The sequence below is a fragment of the Papio anubis genome, chromosome 6 (assembly GCF_008728515.1).
Source record: "Papio anubis isolate 15944 chromosome 6, Panubis1.0, whole genome shotgun sequence".
In the NCBI taxonomy this organism is placed as follows: Eukaryota; Metazoa; Chordata; class Mammalia; order Primates; family Cercopithecidae; genus Papio; species Papio anubis.
The window spans coordinates 156,998,817-157,023,482 of NC_044981.1; the positions used below are offsets into that span (position 1 = coordinate 156,998,817).

Here is a 24,666-nt window from a genome sequence, read left to right on the forward strand (position 1 = left end):
AATATCACTCAGCTATAAGTACGAGAGGGGGATTTGAACCCAGTGGGTCTGGCTCCCAGTCCACCATGTAGTCAGCAACTATACTGGATGTATCTGTCCATAGGCTGAGATGATGTCCTTTTTTAATTTTTATTTTAATTTTATTTTTATTTTTTCTTTTTAAGATGGAGTCTCACTCTGTTGCCCAGGCTAGAGTGCAGTGGTGTGATCTCAGCTCACTGCAAGCTCCGCCTCCCGGGTTCACACCATCCTTCTGCCTCAGCCTCCTGAGTAGCTGGGACTACAGGCGCCCACCACCACACCTGGCTAATTTTTTTGTATTTTTAGTAGAGATGGGGTTTCTCTGTGTTAGCCAGGATGGTCTCTATCTCCTGACCTCGTTATCCACCTGCCTTGGCCTCCCAAAGTGCTGGGGTTACAGGCGTGAGCCACGGCGCCTGGCCCTTTAAAAAAAAAAAGTAATTAACATTAAAATACCCTGACAACCACAATACAAAAAAAAATAGTGAAATTCCGTGAAAATTTTCTTAGGTATGTTAGGAGCACTGATGAGGACTGCATTGCCGAGGGAGGAAGGCAGTGGTGGTGGTTGGCGAAGACTCTAAAGAAAGGCTGTTGACATTTGAACCAGGCCTTGCTGGGTGATGGGCAGGGAGGAATAAGAGGATGAGATTATAAGAAGAGGAAACTTTGTGTGTACAGGCATAGATTTTAAAAATTTCAAGAAGAATGTGAAGATTGGCAAGTAGTTCTGTGTGGCTGTCCACAGGCAACAATTTGGTAAGGAACATAGGTTAGGAGCTAGAAAGGGAGAGTGAGAAAGGAGGATTTTAGAAAACAAGGCAAGCTGCTGAAGGTGACACCCCCAAGCTGCACTGTGGGAAGATGATCACCAGTGCAGGCTGGACCAGAGGACAGGTGCTGCAGGGATGGAACCCTGAGGGGAGCCCAAGGCAATCATATGGCTGGGAGGAGGCGACACGTGAGTGTGTGTGTATGGTGGGGGAGTCAAGAAGCATCTGTTTATTTCACAAATATTTACTGAGCGCCTATAATGCACCAAGCACTGTACCAGAAGGTAGCAATACAAGAAAACAGACAAAACTGTGCCCTCATGAAACCTGAGTTGTAATAGAGGGACACAGATCAGATAAATAAATAAATAAAATGAATAAGTATAAATATAAATATATGATAAATGAATAAAAACATACCTATGTTAGATGACAATAAGTGCTTTGGAGACAAAGCAGGAAAGGGGAGAATGTGCTCATTTGTGCGGAGGTTGGGGTGGACTGTTGACTGGTCAAAGTTCCCTGAAAATTCACAGAAAAGAGACCGATGACCAGAAGAAAAGGTGTACTCATTTATTTAAGGTGTACATGGGGGCCTTCAGAATGAAGGTCCAAAGATACTGGCGAAATTACCTACTATTATGCTTAGGTTCAACAAAATATGGATAGCCGTGTCCAAATAGGATTGGACCAAAAGGGTGTGATCTAATGCCGATACTGAGTGGGGAAACTCAGCGACGCTTGTCCCTCTAGATTCTTCTTGGCCTCTCTGAGCAGCCCTTTTTCCTTCTGGGTAAGGGGCAGGTCCTTCTGTGGAAGGGGGGGGGGGGGTCTTAGGACTTACAATCAACAAGGTAGAACAGGTGATTTCCTTATGGCCAGTTTTTACACAGAGAAGTGAGGGAAAATCTCAGTGATATTTTTGTTTTATGACTGGCTTTGGGGAAAAGTGTTCTGGTTTCGGTGGCTAGCCTGGGGGAGGATGCGACCGAGAGACAGGAGACTGCTTCTGAGGCCTCCATTTTGGTGTACTGTTTTCTGAGCCCCAACATCGGCAAAGGGGTTCCAAGCCGAGGTGACCTAAGAGTACAGGCCTGAGGAGTGAGGGGTGTCCCCGCCATACTGAGGTTCTGAGTCTGGTCCCAGGACATGGTTGCACGGAAAGACAGGGCAGGAAAGGGGAGATGGGTTGGAGGGTGACAGACTGAGTCTGGGGTCTAGCAGGCAGTTGAAACTGCTGGTGAGGGTATGAGGCCAGTCTGAATCCAAGCAGCCTGACTTCGGACTCCTTGTTCCGGAGGAGGAACCGCAAGTCCTCCCAGGGTCTTGGAGAAAAGCGAGCTAAAGGCAGAATGTGGGCCGATAACGTGGGGGCGTGGGGGGACCGCGACCCGGCCCGGGGACGTCCTAGCGTCCTTGTGTGGACCCAGCAGCCTGGGCAGCCTGGGCGGGGAAAGTTCTGATCGAGCTCTGCCGAATCGGCAGGAGCAATAAGTAAGTGAAAAAAACAGGATTCAAACCAACCACCAACACCCTTCCCTGGCGTTCAGACCGAGGGTAGGTGGGAAGGCCCTGACGAAGGAGGTCTGCATCAGGCCTGGCCTTGAGGCGATCCCTTCTCACCCCAAATCTCCTGGACGCTGAACAAGCCCCTTCGCCTGTGTAGGTTGCCCTGCTGCCCTCTGGAGAAAGTTGGGTGATCAAATCGCAGTTGTAGCTCTCGATGGGTCGACGGCGATGGCCAGCGCTGTGCTGGGAAAGGGTTGCCCTGCCTTGCCCTGCCCCACACGGGCGCAGGAGGCCTCTGCACGCGCAAGGGCCAAGGGCTGGAGGGGGGCTCTCCCGGGTACAGGTACGGGACCCGGGGCGCGCGCGTCCTTAGTCCCCGGCTGCACTCCGGACTGCTGAGAGATCGGGTCCCAGAAGTTCCGGGAGTGGTCGGGTGACCCTGGAACTTTCTTCTTCTGCAGCCCAACCTGGAGCTGACTGCAGAGCAGGCTGCTGGCAGGGACCAAAAGGAGCTCCGCGCCAGGCCTGAGGTTGCGCCCGTCACTCGCGGTCCCAGGCCGGGTCCCTGGCGCTCCCTGGCGCGTAGTCAGGCCGCGTCGCCCGGGCCCCACCGCGCGCCCACCCGGCTGGGTACGCCCGGCTCGCGGCCGTCCCTCCGGCGACCTGCGGCCCGGGGCTGCTGCGGGCGCCCGGGGAAGGGAGGCGGGGGCCAGGAGGAGCGGCGGCGGCCGGCGCCGCGCCAGGGCGAGTGAGGCGGGTGGCGCGGGGGAGGCGGCGGAGTAAAGAGAGGCCGCCGGCTGGGCCCGCGGGTCACTCCCAGGCGCGGGCTGCGGGCGGCGGGCGACGGGCGCACCATGCCCTCCTTCGACGAGGCGCTGCAGCGGGCGGGCGAGTTCGGGCGCTTCCAGAGGCGCGTGTTCCTGCTGCTGTGCCTGACTGGCATCACCTTCGCCTTCCTCTTCGTCGGCGTGGTCTTCCTGGGCACGCAGCCCGACCACTACTGGTGCCGCGGGCCAAGTGCCGCGGCGCTGGCCGAGCGCTGCGGCTGGAGCCCGGAGGAGGAGTGGAACCGCACGGCGCCCGCCTCCCGCGGCCCGGAGCCCCCTGAGCGCCGCGGCCGCTGCCAGCGCTACCTCCTGGAGGCGGCCAACTACAGCGCCGCGGCCACTAGCGCGCTCGGCTGCGCGGACCCACTCGCCGCCTTCCCCAACCGTTCGGCGCCCCTTGTGCCGTGCAGCGGCGGCTGGCGCTATGCCCAGGCCCACTCCACCATCATCAGCGAGGTAAGGGTGCCCTGGCCCTTTGGAAGCCGGCGGGAGAGGACGATGCTGGCTCGCAGGCGGACACGCCTCGTGTGAGACGCTGGCCGCCAGGGGAGGTCGGTGGAGACGGGACCGGTCGGCTGCCTCTGGGGACAGGCAGGATTCAGCGCACCCTTGGAAGTGCCGCGTCGTAAATGCTGGGAAAAAAGCCTTTTGTTATTTGCCTGAGCCCGTGAGTTAGTGCACAGATAGTTTGGTTTCGAGTGTGAACAAAAACTTTCATCGAAGCCGAGTTCTAGACGCCTGGCGCACGCCTGCTCAAGAAGTCAAAGATCCAGCACCGCGTCATCTTTGAGATGTGCGGGCTCCGTCATTGGAAATTACGGTTTGGCGCGCGATTGGGAACGTCAGTCTCTGGGGCTAGCGACCTTGGCAGATCCGAATTCGCTTGTGGTCTCCAGGGGCAAAGGAAAGGGGGAACCAACGTTTGAAGGCAGCGGCAGCTTTTTCCAGTTGCCCAGATGGTTACCCAAAATGCAAGGGGACAAAGGTCGAGGTTTTCCCGGGGAATGGTTTTGGTAAAATTGCTTTCGGGCAAAGAGCAACATCTGAGAGACGTTGGGAAAACTGAAGTACTGCATACATTTTAGTTTTTTTCTGGTGGTACATTGCAGGAACACAGCAGGAGGGCCACAGCCTTCCAACGCAAATCCCCAACCCATTTACAGGCAGAGGTTGCTGCGGGAGTGGGGAGGGGTGGGCGGGGGCGATCCCCACATTTTGGGCAGTCAGTGCATTTGGAAGTTAGGGGAGCTTCCTTCACCCTTGGCCTCAGTAATCTGTTTCTACATCCTTGCTGAAATGGAAGATTGCCTCTCTGCGAGGTCCATATATAGAGCAGAGTTACTTTGTAATAATCAGAACTCAGAAACGGCCTCAATTGAGCATGGGTTGCAGGGATGAGCAGTTGTATTGAGCTTTGTCTACAATCACAGCTTAAGTTAATTTTTAAAAAATGATTGAATGTGATCAGGTACATTAGGGGGAAAAAAAGGTTTGCCCTTTTTTGTGATAAACTTTTAAAAATGGCCTACTTGAAGAGTGGGGAAAACACCGGATTAGGAGGTAGGAGTGCCCTTTCTGCCGCTGTTGCTGTTGGTCTGGTGAGCTTATCTCACTGCAGTTGGGAGTGCCGGTGCTTGCAATTGTGCATGTTTTATAACACCATGTGCTGGTGTGTTAGCACAGTGGATGGCTCTATGCTAAGTGCTCCAGGGATAAAACCCCTGGCAGGACAGCCAGGCGATGTGTATATGTGTTTGGGATCTTTCTCTAATGTCATGTACTGGTGTGTTAGCACAGTGGATGGCTCTATGCTAAGTGCTCCAGGGATAAAACTGCCTGGCAGGACGGCCAGGCAATGTGTATGTGTGTTCGGGGTGTTTCTATAATGCTATAGACAGGTGTGTTAGCACACTGAGTGGCTCTATGCTGAGTTATCTCAGGATAAAACCCTCTGGCAGGACAACCAGGCAATACATGTGTGTTTGGGATCTTTAATTTCTACTTAATCCATGGTAAGGCTGGGGACTACTTTATAATCGGTGATGGTCTTGTTAGGGATTTCGCAGTCGAAAGGACAGGGCATGGACTTGGGTGAGAGAGAGCGTTATCTCTGCGAGTCACGTCTGTTAGGTGGCTCCTTCCACTCCACTCAGCAGTGCTGCCTAGTGCTTACTTCCCAAGTGAACCAGAAGACCCACATGGAGGGCAGACAGCCGATTTTTGAAGACATTTAAAGGTGAAGAATAAAATGAGCCTCAAAAAGTGCTCAAGTGAGGTTTGCATGAGTGAGCATGATCCATGGACATCAAAGCAGACAGACATAAAAATCTGTAATTTAATGCTCCCACAGATACTTTGGAAGCATTCTGGGGTTGCAGGGTTACTAGCATTCTGGGGTTACAATAAGGTAATTGTATGAAGATCAGTGGCTCCTAAAATGCGGTGTGCAGTGATGGAGGGTCAGGGGCTGGCTCAGTCTCCAGCTGGCTGTATGGCTTGGGTGAGTTACTCACCCTCTCTGAGCTTTTTTCATCTGTAAAATTAGCCATTGGATTCAGCCCTTTACGATGCCCCAAATACCATCAGGGTCACCACCCGGTTACTGTTTGGTGTGCCCAGAACAATGATTTTAAAATCTTTAAGAAAGTAAAATGATATTAGGAATATGCCCCTTAAAACCTCAAACAAGTTTTTGAAATATATTGGAGAGATTCTGTTTTTTGTTTTGTTTTGTTTTGTTTTGAGACAGAGTCTCACTCTGTCTCCCAGGCTAGAGTGCAGTGGCTCACTGCAAAGCTACGCCTCCTACGTTCACTCCATTCTCCTGCCTCAGCCTCCTGAGTAGCTGGGACTACAGGCAGCCGCCACCATGCCCGGTTAATTTTTTGCATTTTTAGTAGAGATGGGTTTTCACCATGTTGGCCAGGATGGTATCAATCTCCTGACCTCATGATCTGCCCGCCTCAGCCTCCCAAAGTGCTGGGATTACAGGTGTGAGCCACCGCGCCTGGCCTCTTTTTTAAATCCCAAATAGTTTTGTGCTTCTTTTGGTTTGTTTTTCATGTTTGGATTCTTAAGAGGAAAACCCCCACCTGTTCATAAAGTTCAACTATCCAAAACAAGTCAGCCATTCTCTGAATTCTGTGTAGCTAATTTGCTGTCTTTGGTTCGACTAATTTTTTTCTTTCAAATTCTGTCTGATGAAAGGAACTGTAGTTACATCTTCCGCTAACATTATGTATCCAGTGTATTTTTATAAACTTGAAGGCTAATATATAAATCATGCAAAGGGGTGAATTGGGAGAGTTTACCAAGTGGGCGGGATGACCAGACTCCAGAATGCCTCCACAGAGCTATAATACTTCATCCATGCACCATGGTGGGAGAGGAATCATTGTCCTGGCTTTATAGAAGAGAAACCTGAGGACCTTCCAGGGTCCCATGCCATTTATGTAGCCAAAATGGATTCAAATCCGGGGGCCTTGAGTGTAAGTCAGTCCACTTTCCTCCATAAAGTCGTCAAAATCCTTCAAACAAGTCAATGAAACATGGTACTCAGATCTCTCACTGTTTATAACCTGCAGAAACCTTGTTGAAATTTTGTATTTATTTTCTTACTATCAAGGTCCTCCAATGGGCTATTTTGTTTCATTTTATGGTGTCAGGATCCACAATCAGCCAGACTGGCGGAAGGGAAGGCTGTGCTTTCATTTGGTGGGAATGGTTCTCTAGCCTCCTGAGGTGCAAGTTGCAAAATGGTCGTTTAAATCTCATACACCCTCTTCGCATCTTACAACTTGAGATAGTTCTAAGACACTAAGTCAGAAATCAATGCCAAGTGCACAGCTCTTTATGGCCGACTCCCTATTTGTGTCTCCCGCTCAAGGCAAGGCAGTGGATTTATCACCTACATTGAACTTCCTCAATGGAGACTTTTCTAATGTCTGAATCTCGGTCTTATCTCGTTGTCAGATATTGGGCAGAATAAAATACGATGTAATGCAGAGAAGTGAGTCTGACCCCCTGTCCCAAATATTTCAATTCACTGCCCAGGAAGTATCTTCAAGATTGATGTTAGGATTTTTCAATGCTTGCTAATATGCCATGGATGAAAAAAAAGAGCTTCTCCCTAGGCTATCACTCAGAGCAGGGCTTCAGAACACCTTTAAAAATAGACTGAATCACATTCATTTTTCCTTTTCAGATCATTTTGACTTGGAATCACTGTTTCCCTTCCAGATGACCTGGCTGAATCTGTAAAAACTGAATCCATTGTTTGTTTTTATTAGAAGAGTATGTCTTTCCCATGCTTTCTGAAACATCAACAATTCAACAAAAATTGTATTTTATGTTGACCCTTGTCCCTCAAAGTACCTAGTCCTTTCTGCTGATGACAACAAAAGTGTTTTAATAGTGTAATAGGCTTTTTAAATTTTGTTTTTTATTTATTTTTATTTTTATTTTTTGACAAAGTTTCACTGTGTCGCCCAGGCTGGAGTGCAGTGGCGCAATCTCGACTCACTGCAACCTTGCCTCCCGGGTTCAAGCAATTCTCCTGCCTCAGCCTCCCGAGTAGCTGGGATTACAGGTGTCCGCCACCATGCCTGGCTAATTTTTGTATTTTTAGTAGAGACAGGATTTCACCATATTGGCCAGGCTGGTCTAGAACTCCCGACCTCAGGCGATCTGCCCGCCTCGGCCTCCCAAAGTGCTGGGATTACAGGCATGAGCCACTGCACCTGGCCTAATAGTTTATTTTCAAATGGAATGAAAGCAGGACTCGAGTGAACGAGTGAACAGCCATCCCACTAGGTGTCTGATTCTTGGTCTAGGCGGCAGAATGGCCAAACAGATTCATGCAGCAATGCTTTCTGGACCTCAGAACAAGGAAAATATTTAAAATAAAGATCTTTATTATGAGAGTATGCAAGCGTATCTCCTGCTCCTCTCTGGCAGCTGATATTTTAGATTATCAACAGCAGTTCAGCTGAAGTTTATTTAGCATTTGTTATATTGTAGGCACTGGGCTAGGCTGGGGATAGAAAGATACATGAGTCTTCCTCCAAACAGTGTGGAGCTTGGCAGGGAAAATTGCAGAGATAATGTGATGACAGTGGCTGTGGGTGCGGTAAAGGGTACCACCCTCTGATGGGACAGAGGAGTGAACTGGGGCAGAAAGTACGTTGACCTTAACCTCAGCCTCAGAGTACAAGGAGGAGTCCAAGAGGAAAATATGAGGAAAAGATGTTCCATTCTCACACCCTCTCATCTTCATTATTTCCTCTGCACCCATTTATTTTGTGCCTTCAGGGGCAGTGGTTGGGTGCGCATTCTTGGGTCGCACATACAGGGTTTGGAATCAAAAGCTGAGGGTTGGAGTTCAGGAATTTTCCTTTTTCACAAACATCTAGGGCCCTTTCAGATGGTCCATGGACCACACAGAGAGACGAGCTGGGTGTTTCTTTAATGAGGAGCATGACGAGAATATAATGACTGGGAGAGAAGTGCCAGTTCCACCAAGCACACCCTGGAGACTCTCGGAGGGGAACATTAGCCCTTTATCCTCAGACAGGTGTCCCAAATCTTATCAGGTGAAGTGCTGCTGTTTATTTTCAGAAAGCTTTGGTTCTCCAGGGATGGGCAACTGATAATAAAATCCTGGGATTCACTGGGGAGCAGGGAAGCCCACCGCTGAACCACATTTTCTGGGAATCTTGGTAAACCTCAGAAAGGAGCTTTGGGCAGAGGTGGGGGACTCCGACAGATGCTGCAGAGACATCTGTACTTTTGGACCCACGGGTTATTTTTGGCATTGGCATCTTAGTAGAGTGGAAAACATACACATGTCCTTTGGTGTCAGATAAATCTTGTCCTAAATCCCAGCTCCTCTATTTATTAACTTGAAGGGCAAGTCAACTGAGCATCTGCCTAAGCCTCAGTTTCCTCAGCACTAGAACGGGTGCAAGAATGCCAGCCTTAGCAATTGGCTTGAAATATGCATGCAAAGTGCCTGCCATTGTGCCTGGTCATAGGTTGTGCTCAGTACGGTTGGTTCCTGTGAACACATAAAGACCCTTAAGCCAGGTGGGAGTCAGGAGGGAGGGAAGGAACAGGCTGTGGGCCAGATTTGACCCTGGAGCTGCAAGTTTGCTGATCCCTGGTCTAGCATAATACATCACTGATAAATTTGCCTTAAATATAAATAGTCAAACCCTTGGCCAGGTGTGGTGGTTCATGCCTGTAATCCCAGGAGTCTGAGGCCAGCCTAGGTAACATAGTGAGACTCCATCTATACAAAGATATTTTAAAAATTAAAAAAAAAAAAATTAGCCAAGTGTGGTGATGCATGCCTGTAGTCCTATCTACTCAGGAGATTGAACCCAGGAAGTTGACCTGTGCCACTGTACTCCAGCCTGGGTGACAGAGGAAGACCCTGTCTCTGAAAAATAAAATAAAATATCTCGGACACTAATTTGCTCTAGAGGCTGAGAATACCAATACTTTCTCACTGGACCCCACAGATAGGTCATATTTCCCAGCTTCCCTTGAAGTTAGAGAGGCCACATGTCTGAGGCTTGGTCAACAATGTTGGGGAAGTGAATGTGGAACTGCTAGGCCTGGAGCCAGAGCGGCCTTTCTCCTGCAGTCCCTAGAGGATGCTGGAGTTCTTACATGGAAGGGTATGGGTTCCTGGAAGCATGCAAGGAGGGCAGGAGCCCCATACCTCCCCTCCCCACCAATTCATCTGCACAGGAATATGGGATTGCAAATAAGAAATAAGCTTCATTGTGTTACACAACTGAAACGTGGGAGATTGCTTGTTGCAGCTCTTACTGTTAGGCTGTTCTGACTCATACAGCATTTTAGTGTGCTTTCTGGTAGGGCACAGGTCACAAGGCTGCAGGCACCTGATAAAATGGCATGGAGGCTGGTGCTTCTAAGAGCATCCTCCCCTGGGTCTGGTACACAAGGTCTCCGTGCCTCCAACCCGTGTCTCCGCCTATAGAGGCTTTTCCCTCTCTGGGCACCCGGGGCTCCCACTCTCCAGGAGATCACCCTGGGACAGATGCCACAGCTGTCCTCCCCTTGGGCTCTTGTGTGCACTATTTCCTTTCCTTTCCTCAAAATACCTGTCTTTCCTCGGCCCGGTGTGGTGGCTCACACCTGTAATCCCAGCACTTTGGGAGGCAGAGGCGGGCAGATCACAAGGTCAGGAGATCGAGACCATCCTGGCTAACACAGTGAAACCCTGTCTCTACTAAAAAAATACAAAAACAATTAGTGGGGCGTGGTGGCAGGTGCCTGCAGTCCCAGCTACTGGGGAGGCTGAGGCAGGAGAATGGCATGAACCCGGGAGGCAGAGCTTGCAACGAGCCAAGATGGCGCCACTACACTCCAGCCTGGGCGACAGAGTGAGACTGTGTCTCAAAAAAACAAAACAAAACAAAACAAAAAACAAACAAACAAAAAAACCCTGTCTTTCCTCATGAGGCTGTTCCATTTTGTACCTTTACACACACGTATTCCAGAAACACCTGCCCCACTGCCACCTCCACCCAGGGCTGGGCTGGGCTTCCTTTCTCTGTCTAGCTGCCTTTGCTGTACTCATCTTGTGCACATGGCCTCATCAGACTCTGGGGCGCTGGAGGGCCGGCACTCTGTCCTCCGAGCCTAATGCAGTGTTTGGAAAATATTTGTGATTAAATTAACGAATGAATGAGAAAGGGATTCCTTGGCACATGTAATGTTTTTTATGATCATGGCTAGGCCAACCCTGGAACTGGCTTTCAGAGATTAACCCAGGCCCTCTACCAATGGTGTTGCTTCCTGTTGACCTCTAACGCCGATTCCTTGCGTCATCCTCAGCCTTGCATCCACGAGGTGTGATCAGTCACAGGGTGAACAGTCATCGCGGCCATGGCCCCCCACAGACCTCTGGAGCAGGGGGAAAACAGGCCTCCACTTCACTCGAGTCCTATCTGCTCATGGAGTCTGTGTCCGCAGAATCTTAATGTAGGGGATGTGACCTGGAACATGAAAGGAACAGGAAGGAATAGAACTGCTGGCTCTTTGGGGCCATAATTTTAATGTGCTGACGTCCATTGTGCCGAAGAGACTTTTCCCAGCTGTCCTGGCACCGCAGAGTAGTCTGTGTCATCAGCCGAGCCTGCTCCAGGGCAGCTGGGCACAGGTGCAAGGCCCAGTGCAGCGAGGAGCACTGAGGGGCCTGGGCTGAGCAGCTCCCAGGGCGCAGCGCTGCCCACTTCATGGCTATGGAGTGGGGAGCAAACACCACCTACCTTCCAAAACAGAATAAAACCTTTCCAGCATTCTGCCCCAGTTTTTCCACCCTCTTAGACCATAACCAAGAAAGGAAGTTTATTTATATTCTGTGAGGAAAAAGCAAAGTTTTAATGGTCTTTAGTGTAGCTTTTTAAAGTGATAAATGACTGTCGAGCTTGTCAAATGATGGCTAATACTGTTTTATCTGGGTGAGGTCAGTAACAACTTTTTAAGGGTTACCATGCCCTTACTTCTCTTTGTGTTGGTAATTAAACAAATGACTCTGTGGCTAGTACTTGTGTGATAATAGAGAAAATTAGTGAGGGGTGAAGTGTAGGGGCTTAGAAGAAGATGAATAAATAAATGTGATTTACACAATTCTGGGGCAGGCATCCATCCCACCTTCCTTAACATCTACTCTGGATCCTAGTGCCCTGTAGAGTCCAAGGAAGGGACTTGTCCTTGGCTGTGAGCATGGTGGAAACCACTGGACAGAACAAGGATAGGCACAAGCCTGGACCTGAGAAACAAAAGCACCTACTCTGCTTTCAAACTCAGTTCTGGGAGGGCAGGTGACCTCTCTCATAGGATCGCTATAGGGCACCAGCAATGGAAATAACCAAGTGATAAGCAAGTCTTTCCACGTTAACAGAGACCACTGGTCCCAACATGCCAAAGTGTCTCAGAGGCCTTTCCCAGTTGCTGCGTCTGCCCAGCATACGCACAGGATGGCTCTGATTTCATGGCACTTCTGCCAACGGGAAGCTTTGGGCAACCGACAGCACAGAATGAAAGACAACATGCGTGTTTCCAGGCTAGTGAAGAGGGACGTCGTAAGCTGATGCTTCTGAGATAGAAACCAAAGGGACGAGGTGCCAGGAGCTCCTGTACTAAAAACTGTTGGTAGCACATTTGTGGGGATTAAGTGGTTGTGGTGAAAACAGCCTGCACATGTAATATTGATGATGTTTTAAAAAGCAATCACTGCAAATATCTGTTGAGAAACCAATGCCTTTAATTGTTCACAAATGAGTATTTTAATGCAAATACCCATAGAGAAGTTGCCTGGATAGTTAAAAACATTAACTATTCAAGGTAGAGGAGAAAATTAGATTGAAGCTAATTCAGATTAATTTGGCATCAACTTTAAAAAAATCAAATAAATAAATGTCCAAGTTATTAGGGTGTAAGAAGGTGTTCCAGGAACCTTTCCCGCAGAGGTTCTTGATCTTCCTCTGTGGCAGTTAGTGGGAAATTGTGTGACAAATTTATCACATCTTTTGTCAGCCCCTGGCATCCTTGTAAGATTGCTACAATTCCCTATCCAGTCTGTATCTAATAGAGCATACACAATAATTTTTATTTTAAATCCAACCAAGTAGAATACATTGTAAAACCAAATAAAATTGTCTTTCTATTTATCAACTCCAGAGATCATTAGATAATAACAATTTATTGTTGCAAAGTTTTGTGAAAAAATGATCAAATTTTAGATCCAAACTGGTTTAGTGTAGTGTATTGCTAAGGCAAATAGGTGGCTAAGAATGTAGACTTCCTAGTTTTGTGGATATAAGCAAATGGCTGAATTTGAGGGTTTCTGAGCTCTGGACTAGCCCAGTCCTGAGATTTCCCTGGTTTTAGGGGGGATACGTATGTCAATAAGGCATTCAAAGTGCTTGTCCTGTCGTCTGAGATATGTAAGTAGCTGGTGATGATCATAGATGCTGACAACAGATACTGAGGAAGTTGACTCAGAGAGGCAGCTTGGGCTTGGAAATTTGGGCAGATGGCAAGCCCCTAGGGCTGAGGGAAGTAGGCTTTAGGCAGGGCACCAAGATTCCAACACTAAGGACGTGGCCGGGGTCCACTCTCAGGAGCTGGTATAAACTGGAGCATAGTAATGAAAACTAGGGAAAGGCCCAGGGTAGAAGTCAGAGCTACCCGATTTGGCAAGATTTCTCAAGCCCCCATGGATTCAGTGGTGATATAGAGTGAACAAGCCCCCCATCCAGGTGGCTCTGGGGACTAATGAGAAACATGCAGGAACTGCTGAGCATGTGGAAGGTTCTGGGCACATGCCAGTCCCCTCCTTCTTGCTCTTTGTCACTCACTGTAGTGCCCAAGTCCTCCCCTTGCCTGGTCTGGTCTGGGGTTGCTGGACGTAGACTCGCTCAGAAACCCACACTTCTTTCCAATTGCAGTCTGAGCAGAGGAACTCTGGGACAGAGCCCTGGACTTTCCTAAAACCAGGAAATCCCAGGACAGGACTAGATCAGAGCTCAGTGGGGGCTGAAGACTCAGCTGTGGGACTGCGGGACTTGAACTCCATCCCATGTTTTCTCATGAGCCTGGAAATCCTTCAATAAATATGGACAACAAAAGGTGCCCCAAAGGTGCCTTATGGTGGTTAGAAAGGCACCCATCTGGCTCATGCCTATGTTCTAGTTGGGTCAATAAGACAAATTTGCCTTAGGTTGTTGGTGGGCAGTTGCAATGGTGCTATAGGCAATGAAAACATCAGATCACAGTTTGCTTGTGTTGCTACGAGAATCTGACCTCAAAGAAAATACTCCCCCAAGCCAAATCCAAATCTATGAAATGAAGACACAGCAGTTATGGTGGGGCAGTAATTATGAATGCTGAGCTTCAGGTTAGGGTTGAGGTAAATTTGGACTAAAGTGCTTTATATATTGAGCATTCCAATTCTCATAATATTGAATAGACACTAAAACTTAATTCACGAAAGTAGTTTAATATCCAATGGCAACAAAACGCCATGTTATAATATACTCCATTTATGCTTACAGTTATCAATACTCATTTCCTGCTTAGAAACTTGTTTTCTTCCTTAATTACCAGAAAACATAGTACATTTAATAATCAATCATACTAAATTTAAAATTAGGGAAAGAGAGCTTATGGTGTTCAGCAAAAAGAGATATATCAAAAAAAGATATCTTAGCATCTGGATTTTTTGGCCAAAAGGAGACCCTGCAGTTTCATTAATGGTCTACATCAAACAGGTTATGTTATGAAGCAATAGAAAGCTGTAATTAAATCTAGCTTTATGGATTTGATACATCACAAAACCAGGAGATAAAAGCAACAGCAACAGAAAATTGGTGACAGGGTTGAAATCCAACCTTATTCAAGAAGCAGTCACAATGGAAGCTGTTGACCTATATTCTATATACTCTACATTTCAACAGGTAGTCTATGTTTGAACAGTGATTTTTTTTATATGTGAAGATTTTCGGTAAAGAACTGTAATAACATTTGTAAACAGAGTCTAAGAAAGATTAATTATGACTCCTTTTTTGGATTTCACATTGGTACAGCATGACCTTTAACTCATTATCTTATTACAACTATTAGATGAATAGTAAAAATATTATTTCCTATACTTTTCAAGTATTTATAATCATAGTATTCTTTTTATAATAGTTTTCAATTCTTATTTGATAGCATACTATACAATTATTTTTCCTTACTAAATTTTCATAGACAGTTCACTTAAATGATTTTTCTTTCTTCAAACCATACAACCTGTCAAGGTATAAAAGATACATACAAGCAGCTGGGCGCAGTGGCTCATGCCCATAATCCCAGCACTTTGGGAGGCCGAAATGGGTGGATCACCTGAGGTCAGGAATTTGAGACCAGCCTGGACAACATGGTGAAACCCTGTCTCTACTAAAAATACAAAAATTAGTCAGCCGTGGTGGCAGGCTCCTGTAATCCCAGCTACTCAGGAGGCTGAGGCAGGAGAATCGCTTGAACCGAGGAGGTGGAGGTTGCAGTGAGCCGAAACCGCACCATTGCACTCCGGCCTGAGCAACAAGAGGAAGACTCCGTCTTAAAAAAAAGATACATACAAGCTACAAATTATTTGAATGACTCTATATTGATCTCCCTTTTCATTCTCTCAGTCTCTTTTTATTAAACCTCTTTCCCTTAAGAACATAAACAAATAACAACTACTAGAAAAGCTTCAAAGTCCAGCATTAGTCAAATTGAAGCACTCTCCTGACCCAGAAAACATCATCCAAAAAAGTCCATTTCAAGGCCACCTTTCCTAAACCAGTCTCAGGAAGGTCCATGCTCTATTTCCCTTTGCAAAAGCATTTAAGTTAATGCTGATATAAGATTTGTATTTATTAACTCCCCCTCCCACAAAATGTAGTCTTTTTACCTTAACCTATTATTGACTTGGTGACAAAATATAGGGTGATCATGGAGCTGGGATCCATGTTCCTATTTGTCGTCAGTTAAAGGAAAGAAGAGGCAAAGGGAGTTATTCTAACATTTATATGGAAGAATGAAGGCCCAGAAGCAGGTAAATCATTCTAAAAGAAGGGGTAGGGAGTAACAGGAGGGCTTCCTCTACCAGAAATTAAAGTGAAATTCTAAGCCAAACTAATCAGTACAGCATGGTATTGGAACAAGAACAGACAAGTGGACCAATGGACAGATCAGAGCACTCAGAAACTGACTTCACCCAGGGGAACGTCATATACAGTAAGGATGGCCCCATAACTCCATGGCGAGAGGATGGATTGTTGGCTAACTGGTGTTGAGAAAAGTAATGACTCATCAGAAATGGAGAATAATCAATCCACCTATCCCCACGTACAAAAGTGGACTCGAAGTGGGTTGAAGACTTAAATGTCAAAGTAAATGGTAATATTAATGAAGGAACATACAGAGAAACATGACAAGGTCAGGGAAAGACTTTTAAAGAAAAGTATAAGCCAAAAATGGATTATCTAGATTATGTCAGATTTCTGTCTCATGACAGATACCATTAGCAGAATTAATTGGATGATGACAATGATACTGAGTACAGCCATACTACTCTAATCAGGGTCATTATGGGAGTTATACAATGCATATCAAAGGCTTCAATAATATTCACTGTGTGCTCAACACTGCTATAGACACTTGACATGTGTTCAACTCAATCCTACCCACTTGATGAGGCATGTGCCATTTTCGTAGATATTTTTTAGAGGAGGAAGATACAGAGAGATTAGATAACTTGTCCAGAATCTGGAGCTGCAGGATAGGAGAGTTGGAAAAGAAATTGCAATGTCTGAACCAACAAGTAATTAACTGACATCTCTAGAACAGGAAAAGAAGTTCTGTAAATCAACAAGTAAAAGATAGCAAGTCTTGCAGAGGAATCAACAAAGGATAGAGATAGTTTTCATGAGAGGAAACTTCTCGAAAAGACCACTAAGCACATGAAGAAATGCGTGTGTCTAGGGAGTTTTCCCTTTCTAATACTAGGTCAGCTTCTGTCTGGTAACTTGAGAGTACAATGAAACATCATTTAAAGTGACCTGTGGCATACACTTGTGCCTCCCAGGCTAAATACATCCTAAGTGTGCTAACACTGCAGATACTTTGATCCCCTTAGGACAGTTGACTCAAGCCTTCCCAGGAGCTGTTTACCTGTGGGTGTCACCTGGCCGCAAAACGGGGATGAACAATGCACAGATTTCAGGGGTCACCCAGGGATGCTGCGACCCCAGAACACGTCACATGGAAGATGCGTCTCAGTTTCCATCTGAAAAACCTAGTATTAATCCGGTAATTCAATCACCAAATTTAGTAGTTGCATTCCCCAGATTTTCTTTTGGATAATCCACAGTTTGTAGGATGCTTTTATGTGTTCTCAGGTTCAGAATTTCAGGGATTGCTTCTGTCTTCAAGGAGCACATCAGCTTCCTGGTGAGGAAGAGAAGGTAGCAGACGTGTCTAAAACCCTCTGCGGGACTCTGCTCTGGCGGCTTTTGCTTTTCTTCCTTCTTTTTTTTTTTGAGTGAGGTCTGGCTCTGTCGCCAGGCTGGAGTGCAGTGGCAGCGATCTTTCGACTCACTGCAAAGAAGCTCCGCCTCCCGGGTTCAGCCATTCTCCTGCCTCGGCTACGGAGTCTCGCTCTGTCGCCCAGGCTGGAGTGCAGTGGCGCGATCTCGGCTCACTGCAAGCTCCGCCTCCCGGGTTCACGCCATTCTCCTGCCTCAGCCTTGCGAGTAGCTGGGACTACAGGTGCCCACCACCTCGCCCGGCTAATTTTTTTTTTCTTTGTATTTTTAGTAGAGACGGGGTTTCACCGTGTTAGCCAGGATGGTCTCGATCTCCTGACCTCGTGATCCGCCCGTCTTGGCCTCCCAAAGTGCTGGGATTACAGGCGTGAGCCACCGCGCCCGGCCTGCTCTGGCGGTTTTCTGGGTAGGCGCAGGCCTGCCTGAAACCAAACGCTCTGGCCTCTTACCACTTTCCTTTCTAGGTCACCCTTTCCGTTTGTCTTTTTGGTTCTTTAGCGTGGTAGTGTCTCCATGTGAGTTTCCAGGGAAGCAGAGGCTGAAGCGAGGGCGTGGAAGCTGTTTCATGCATTAGACTCTCTGGGGAGCCGCCACAGAGAGGGGACTGAGGGGCACCGCAGGATGTCCAGAGAGGCCGGGCCCCAGTGGGTGGGGGCAGGCCAGACAGTGCAGTAGGGGAGAGGAGGAAAACTGTCCAAGGCATGAGCCTTCTGGCATTGGGGGTTCCCCCACGCTCCGGCGCCCGGAGGGGACCCAGGCGGCCCCAGCGTGGAATCCTGCGCCCAGGAGCAGTGGGGCAGGAGGTCCGAGCTCGAGGTGGTGCCGGCAGCGGGGCGCTCAGAGCTCCGACAGGGCTGGGCCGGGGCCAGGGAGCCAGAGAACGTCCCATGCAGGGACCCACCGATCCTTCACTCCTGCCAGGGTCTCCTTTGGGGCTACAGAGACGGAGATGTCTCTAACTGAGCGCAGGCAGCCCCGGAGCCCGCCGAGAGCTGAGGCTAGGCTGGGCTTCCGGCAGCTATATCAGGCAGACTTGGGGCATCGTGCACCAATGCACACAGTGTTGCCGAGGAGCAGAAAGAGAGGGTCTTGGCCTAAACCCGGTGGAAGGTCCGAGAAGAGGCTGGAAGGGGGCGATGTGTCCAGCAGGAGCTGGGATGAGCCAAGGCTGGAAGAGCAAGATGGGAGTTTCAGGTGAGGGAAGTGACCTGGAAGCGGAGCAGAGGTTGCAGCCGGCCCCTGCTGGGCCTAGTCTGGCTTCTGTCGTGACCCCTTTTCTAGGAAGATCCCATCGCGAAGGCCTCGTGTGTCCTACGTGACCGGCACACCTATGAGGCAGGAAGCTCTGACTCCGGCCCCGTGCCCCTCTTTGGGGGCTAGAGCTTCTCCCAGGTGCAGGCAGCCTGCTCACAAGAGCAGGGCCCTCCGGGGTGAAGCCTCAGGCTCCGGTTGTCACCCCTGGCAGACGTGTGCCCAGCTCAGATTCACCTGCAGCTGGCTCTGAATGCTGGATGGGGCCGGGTTGGGGTTTTCCTGTGGCCTGGGGTGAGTCCCAGCAAGCCACCACCATCCTTGCCCACTCCCCACAGTGGACAGAGCACAGACCCTGTCCCTGATCCTCCCAGGCCACACTCTGCAGAATGCTGCTTCTCTGTTTCCAAGCGCCTGCATGTCTTGCATCCGCTGCCACCATCTTTTGTCCGCCTGAAGGGGCAGCTCCGTAAACCTTACTTAGACATTCCCTGACCCCAGCACAGTGGCTGCCTTCAAACCCGCCTTTGTCTGTGGGGGGTTTTCCTTGATGACCCTGATCAGCATGTTGGCCCCACTTTCTTCTGCTTGCATCTGGGGCTTTCCCAGGCTGACCAGCTCTCCCCACTTGCTGGGAGTGAAGGGGTTTCCTGGGACACGAACTTTCAGTGTTAAAACCAGGAGAGTCCTAGATAAACGGGGACAATTGGTCACCCTAAGTGACCCACAAGTAGAAAATTGATTCATAAAATGTATGATGATGAAAAGCTGTGAATTATTTGCGTGTGTAATAGAGAGGGAATATGGTTAAATAAGTGTGGTGTAGTCATTTGAAATAGTTACTGCAGGGATGAGGAAACCATGCTTATAAAATGACACAGAAATGTTGATGGCATATTAAGGAAGAAGAAGGCTGGGTTATACATTTGTGCAGACTGTATGATTTCAACCGTATTTGTGCATTCCATGTGGTAGATGAGTTGTTGGAAGGTAAAGACTGGCTGCATAGGAGCCCTAAAGGCGAGACTTTTAGTTACTGCTGCTTACACTTTCTTCTTAACTAATTCAGATATTATTTTGCCAAATGCAGAACCAGGAGGTGTGAAGCAGCCTTCGTGGTGGCACCATATTTGACACAGATGAGTGAATGGGTGCAGTGTTGACAATAACTACAGTCATGCTGTTCAACTTGATGGGATTTCTGAGGAACAAGTCAAAGATGCAGACATTAAAGTATACAAATTGGATTGGGTTTTCAGTAAAGGAACAGGCACTAAATCGTTTTTTCCGTAAGGCACAATAGAGGGAGGTTGTCAAGACCTATAGTTAGTAAAAGTACCTATTGATCATCTCTTAAGCAAAATTGTTACCTAGTTGTCCACGTGAAGGAAAAGACTCTCTGAAAAGAGGGGGCTGTTTAGAGAAGAATCAAGCCTCTGGCACCAGAGGGAATTCCCCAGTTAGAAAACTGTTGTAACAAAAAGACTCCATCGCTCACAGCAGGATCAGATGATGAATTAAGCTGAAATGGTATGCGAAACCTACAATTACCTTCCTCCATATGAATAATTGAAAAGGCAATGGCTTCATTTAGGTTGTAATCTGATTTATGGCTTTTAATAGCTATGCTCTGTTAAAGTGTACACATTATCTTTTACCTTATCAAGTTTATATTGTTTTATATCAATATAATGACTTTTTTATTACGTAAAAAAATACACGTACATAGTAAGTGTATTTACATAGTAAAATCAATGATTTTTTTTACTATGTAGCAAAATACACTTACTTGATTCATGAACCATTAAGGTTTTTAAATCTGTGTGAGATAATGTATTCTTTGGGGTTACTTTGATTACTGAAAATTTCTAGTCACAAGACATAATAGCTAGATACATTCCAGGCATTTTAAATGTTAAACTGTCTTCAGCATCAGAAATAGCGTCGTGAGGTAAGTCATTATTTTCCCCTATTTTGAAGGATGGAATTGAGGCTGGGAGCAGTTTTGTGACTCGCCCAAGTTAAGACATCATGAAAAATGGTTTACCTGCAAGGTCTGCCTCACCCTAAACCAATGTCCTGTCCCAATCCACCTGACTTGAGGGCTGTTAGATTTTAGATCTCAGAATCACCTAAAGGGCTTGTGGAACCAGACTGCTGGGCCTTACTGGAGTTTCTGATCGAGTGGGTCTGGGGTAGGGCCTGAAAATTTGCATTTCTAACACTTGCAGTTCCCAGATGTTGTTGTTGTCCCAGGTCTTAGGACCACACTTTGAGGATCACTGGTCTAGAAGGAGGCTTGTATTAGCTAGTGATTTTTTCATTGTGATGATGATGGCTAACCTTACACTTGAACGAAAAATATGGCTTTCTTCAAAGAAAGTCATCAGAACTTCACTTCTTTAAAATTCAGCTACTACTCACTGACATGGTGTATTAGTCTGTTCTCATGCTGCTAATAAAGACATACCTGAGACTGGGTAATTTATAAAGGAAAGAGGTTTAATTGACTCACAGTTCAGAACAGTTGGGGAGGCCTCAGGAAACTTACAATCATGGTGGAAGGGGAGGCAAACACTTCCTTCTTCACATAGTGGCAGCAAGGAGAAGTACTGAACAAAAGGGGGAAAAGAAAACCATGAGATTCCATGAGAGCTCACTCACTATCATGAGAACAGCAGCATGGGGTAACCACCCCCATGACTCAATTACCTCCCACCAGGTCCCCCCACGACACATGGGGATTATGAGAACTACAATTCAAGATGGGTTTGGGTAGAAACACAGCCAAACCATATCATTCCACCCTGTCCCCTCCCAAATCTTATGTCCTCCCATCTCAAAACACAATCATGCCCTCCCAACAGTCCCCCAAATTCTTAACTTATTCCAGCATTAACTAAAAAGTCCAAGTCCAAAGTCTCATCTGAGACAAGGCAAGTCCCTTCAACCTATGAGCCTGTAAAACCGAAAATAATTTAGTTACTTCCTAGATACAATGGGGATACAGGCATTGGGTAAATACAGCCATGCCAAATGGGAAAAATTGGCCAAAAAAAGGTGCTACAAGCCACATCTAGGTCACACTGATGCAAGAGATGGGCTCCCACAGCCTTGGACAGCTCTGCTCTTGTGGCTATGCAGGGTACAATCCCCCTTACAGCTACCTTCATGGCTGGTGTTGAGTGTGTGGCTTTTCTAGGCACACGGTGCAAGCTGTCAGTGGATCTATCCATTCTGGGTTCTGGAGGACAGTGGCCCTCTTATCACAGCTCCACTAGGAAGTACCCTAGTAGGGACTCTGTGTGAGGGCTCTGACCCCACATTTCCCTTCTGCACTGCCCTAGCAGAGGTTCTCCATGAGGGCTGTGCCTCCCAGTACACATCTGCCTGGACATCCATGTGTTTTCATACATCCTTTGAAATCTAGGTGGAGGATCCTGAACCTCAATTCTTGTCCTCTGCCAACCCACAGGACCAACACCATGTGAAAGCTGCCAAGGCTTGGAACTGAGACCACCTCAGTCTGGATTTCATTGTCCACTATCAGCATTTTGGTCAAAGTAGTTCAATAAGTCTCTAGGAACTTCCAAACTTTCCCACATCTTCCTGTCTTCTGAGCCCTCCAAGTCTCTAGGAAGTTCCAAACTTTTCCATGTTTTCCTGTCTTTTGAGCCCTCCAAACTGTTTCAATCTCTGCTTGTTACCTAGTTCCAAAGTTGCTTCCACATTTTTGGGTATCCTTATAGCAGCACCCCATTCTCTGGAGTACCAATTTACTATATTAGTCGATTCTTATGCTGCTAATAAAGATATAACCAATACTGGGTAATATATAAAGCAAACAGGTTTAATTGACTCACAGTTCTGCATGGCTAGGGAGGCCTCAGGAAACTTACAGCCATGGTGGAAGGGGAAGCAAACACGTCCTTCTTCACATGATGGCAGCAAAAAGTGCTGAGCAAAAGGGGGAAAGCTCCTTATAAAACCATGAGAACTCATTCACTATTATGAGAATAGCAGCATGGGGGTAACCTCCCCCATGATTCAATTATCTTCCACCAGGTTCCCCCCATAACACATAGGGGTTATGGGAACTAGAATTCAAAATGAGATTTGGGTGGACACAGCCAAACCATATCACATGGCTTCTTTCACTGAAGCATTTTCCTCTCTACTGCAACTTGCATACCTCTATTGCAACTTTCATAGCTCTATTGCAACTTGCAAGTCCTATAAAAACAGCACATACTCCCATCAGGCATTGATAGCACCTCCATGTGCAGATTTTGAATGTAACTGAACCTTCCTCTGCCCTGACAGTTCATGCTGCTGTTCAGTGTCTTCTGCTACTGTCTCCAAGTGGTGTTCCTGTCATCCTAGAAGCCCTGCCTTAGGCCATGCCTGAAATGCACTAATTTGTTCATTTGAGAGGTAGTATAAAGTGGTCAAGGCATCCAGACACATTGTGGATGATGGGGCACTGCTATAGGTGCTGGGACACTGCCATGAACAAGAGGCCTAGGTCCCTCCCCTGTACCTATGTAGTCGGTGCCAGCCTCAGGCCACTCAGCTACCTTCACCCATAATGTCCCTGCACCCTCTCTGTTAAGTCTTCCTCCTTTTCCTCCTCTATCCAGCCTAGGTCGCTGGTCCAGTTCTTCAGCCCATATCTTCCAGGGGCCCCGCTGCCCTTCCTACTGTCCTGCCTGGGCTGAGAGCACTGCTGGAGACACCACTCCCAGCACATGCTGCTCTATCCTCTCTAGTTCCTGGTGTCCTGGTGTTGCCTGACAGTCATGTTGAGTGTCCTGATGTCCACTCTGGCTCTCCAGACTCTATTCTCTGCCAACTTCCCACCTGCCCCTCCCCACTCACACTCTCTTCCCCCACTCTTAGCAAACCACTCACTCTTCACTTCCCTGAAAAAATAGAAAACTTGGAATAATACATTTCTTCAATGTCCTGCACCAGGACAATTAACTTCTCTATCTTTGCTCCCATAGCTTCCTTCTAACCCCACAGTAGAAGAGCTATAATACCACCCCTTGTTGAAAGCTTATTTTTCACCTGTGCTCTGGTCACCACCCCTCCTGGCTTCTCAGGTGATTTCCACCTGCCCACCACACCTTTGATGCCTGTCTCCATTCTCTCCTTCACTGGTGTTCTTTGTTCATCCACACTTAAACCTGCTTAAGTTCACCTGCTGTTTAGAGCAGTGTCCCTTATCCCTGTGTTCCTCTGCAGCTGAGCACCTGTAATTGTCTGTCATAGACACATTCATCATTTCTACATTCTTACCTTCCACTCATTCCTCAACCTAGTGTGGTCTCCATCATCCCCGCCACACCACAGAATCTGCGCTTCCCAGTATCTCCGATGACCTTGAGGTTGCCGTTCACTCACCTCCTCACACTTGGTCTTGTGTATCACACCAGAGCGTCAGCTGTGCGAAAGGCAGGGATAGGATTCCAACTCTGTAGGGACCCCTGTGGCCGGCGCAGGTAGCTGCCATAGTCACTGGTTCATATTTCACCGTTCTGCTTATTTTGTGCTTCCCAGTACGTCTCTTCTTTCACTGCTTGCATATTCTGTCCAAGCTCTGATGAAGCCAAACACATTTCACAGATGGACACAACTGACCGTGCTTCGGGCTTCTGATTCACCCATATGTCCAGGAGTCATGAATCTGAAATCTGGAGCTGGTCTGGAGAAAGCATTCTATTTAGTGAAATGTTGAAGTAATCTTAGGTCAACTATCATGTATTTCATTATCTCCAATGCCACAATTTCCAAGTGCCTACTTGAACAGTAGATACTTTCAGGGGATTTTCATATCAATGATTGCATTTTGCCATTGTTCTTTATTTTTTCAGTAATGCTCCATCTGTAAACAACCCAAACTTCAAAGCCTGACATAGTGTATTGACAAATTATTCCTGGATGCCTGTTTTTATCAGGCCAAAATCCATGGTTATTCCAAAATGGATATCATGCAAATAATGCTGCCGTAGCATGCTAACATTTTCCAGACTATTATGAAAATGTTTAACTCATTTGTAAGTCATGGGGAACAATACCAGAATTTGCTACTGTGTAAACCATTACTACAGCAATTCCAGTGATGGCTGCTTGTGATCTTTATTGCCCACTTCATAGTTCTGTATTTTCGTC

General features: G+C 47.3%; 1 protein-coding gene across 1 annotated transcript in view; it reads left to right on the forward strand.

Moving 5' to 3' along the window:
* Positions 1-3,115: 3,115 nt before the first annotated feature.
* SLC22A3 (solute carrier family 22 member 3) overlaps positions 3,116-24,666 on the forward strand; it is a 108,547-nt gene continuing 86,996 nt past the window's right edge. Inside the window, exon 1 of the mRNA XM_031667560.1 lies at positions 3,116-3,586. Coding sequence (XP_031523420.1) covers positions 3,158-3,586 — 429 coding nt within the window. The 5' untranslated portion in view covers positions 3,116-3,157. The remainder of the gene's footprint in view (positions 3,587-24,666) is intronic.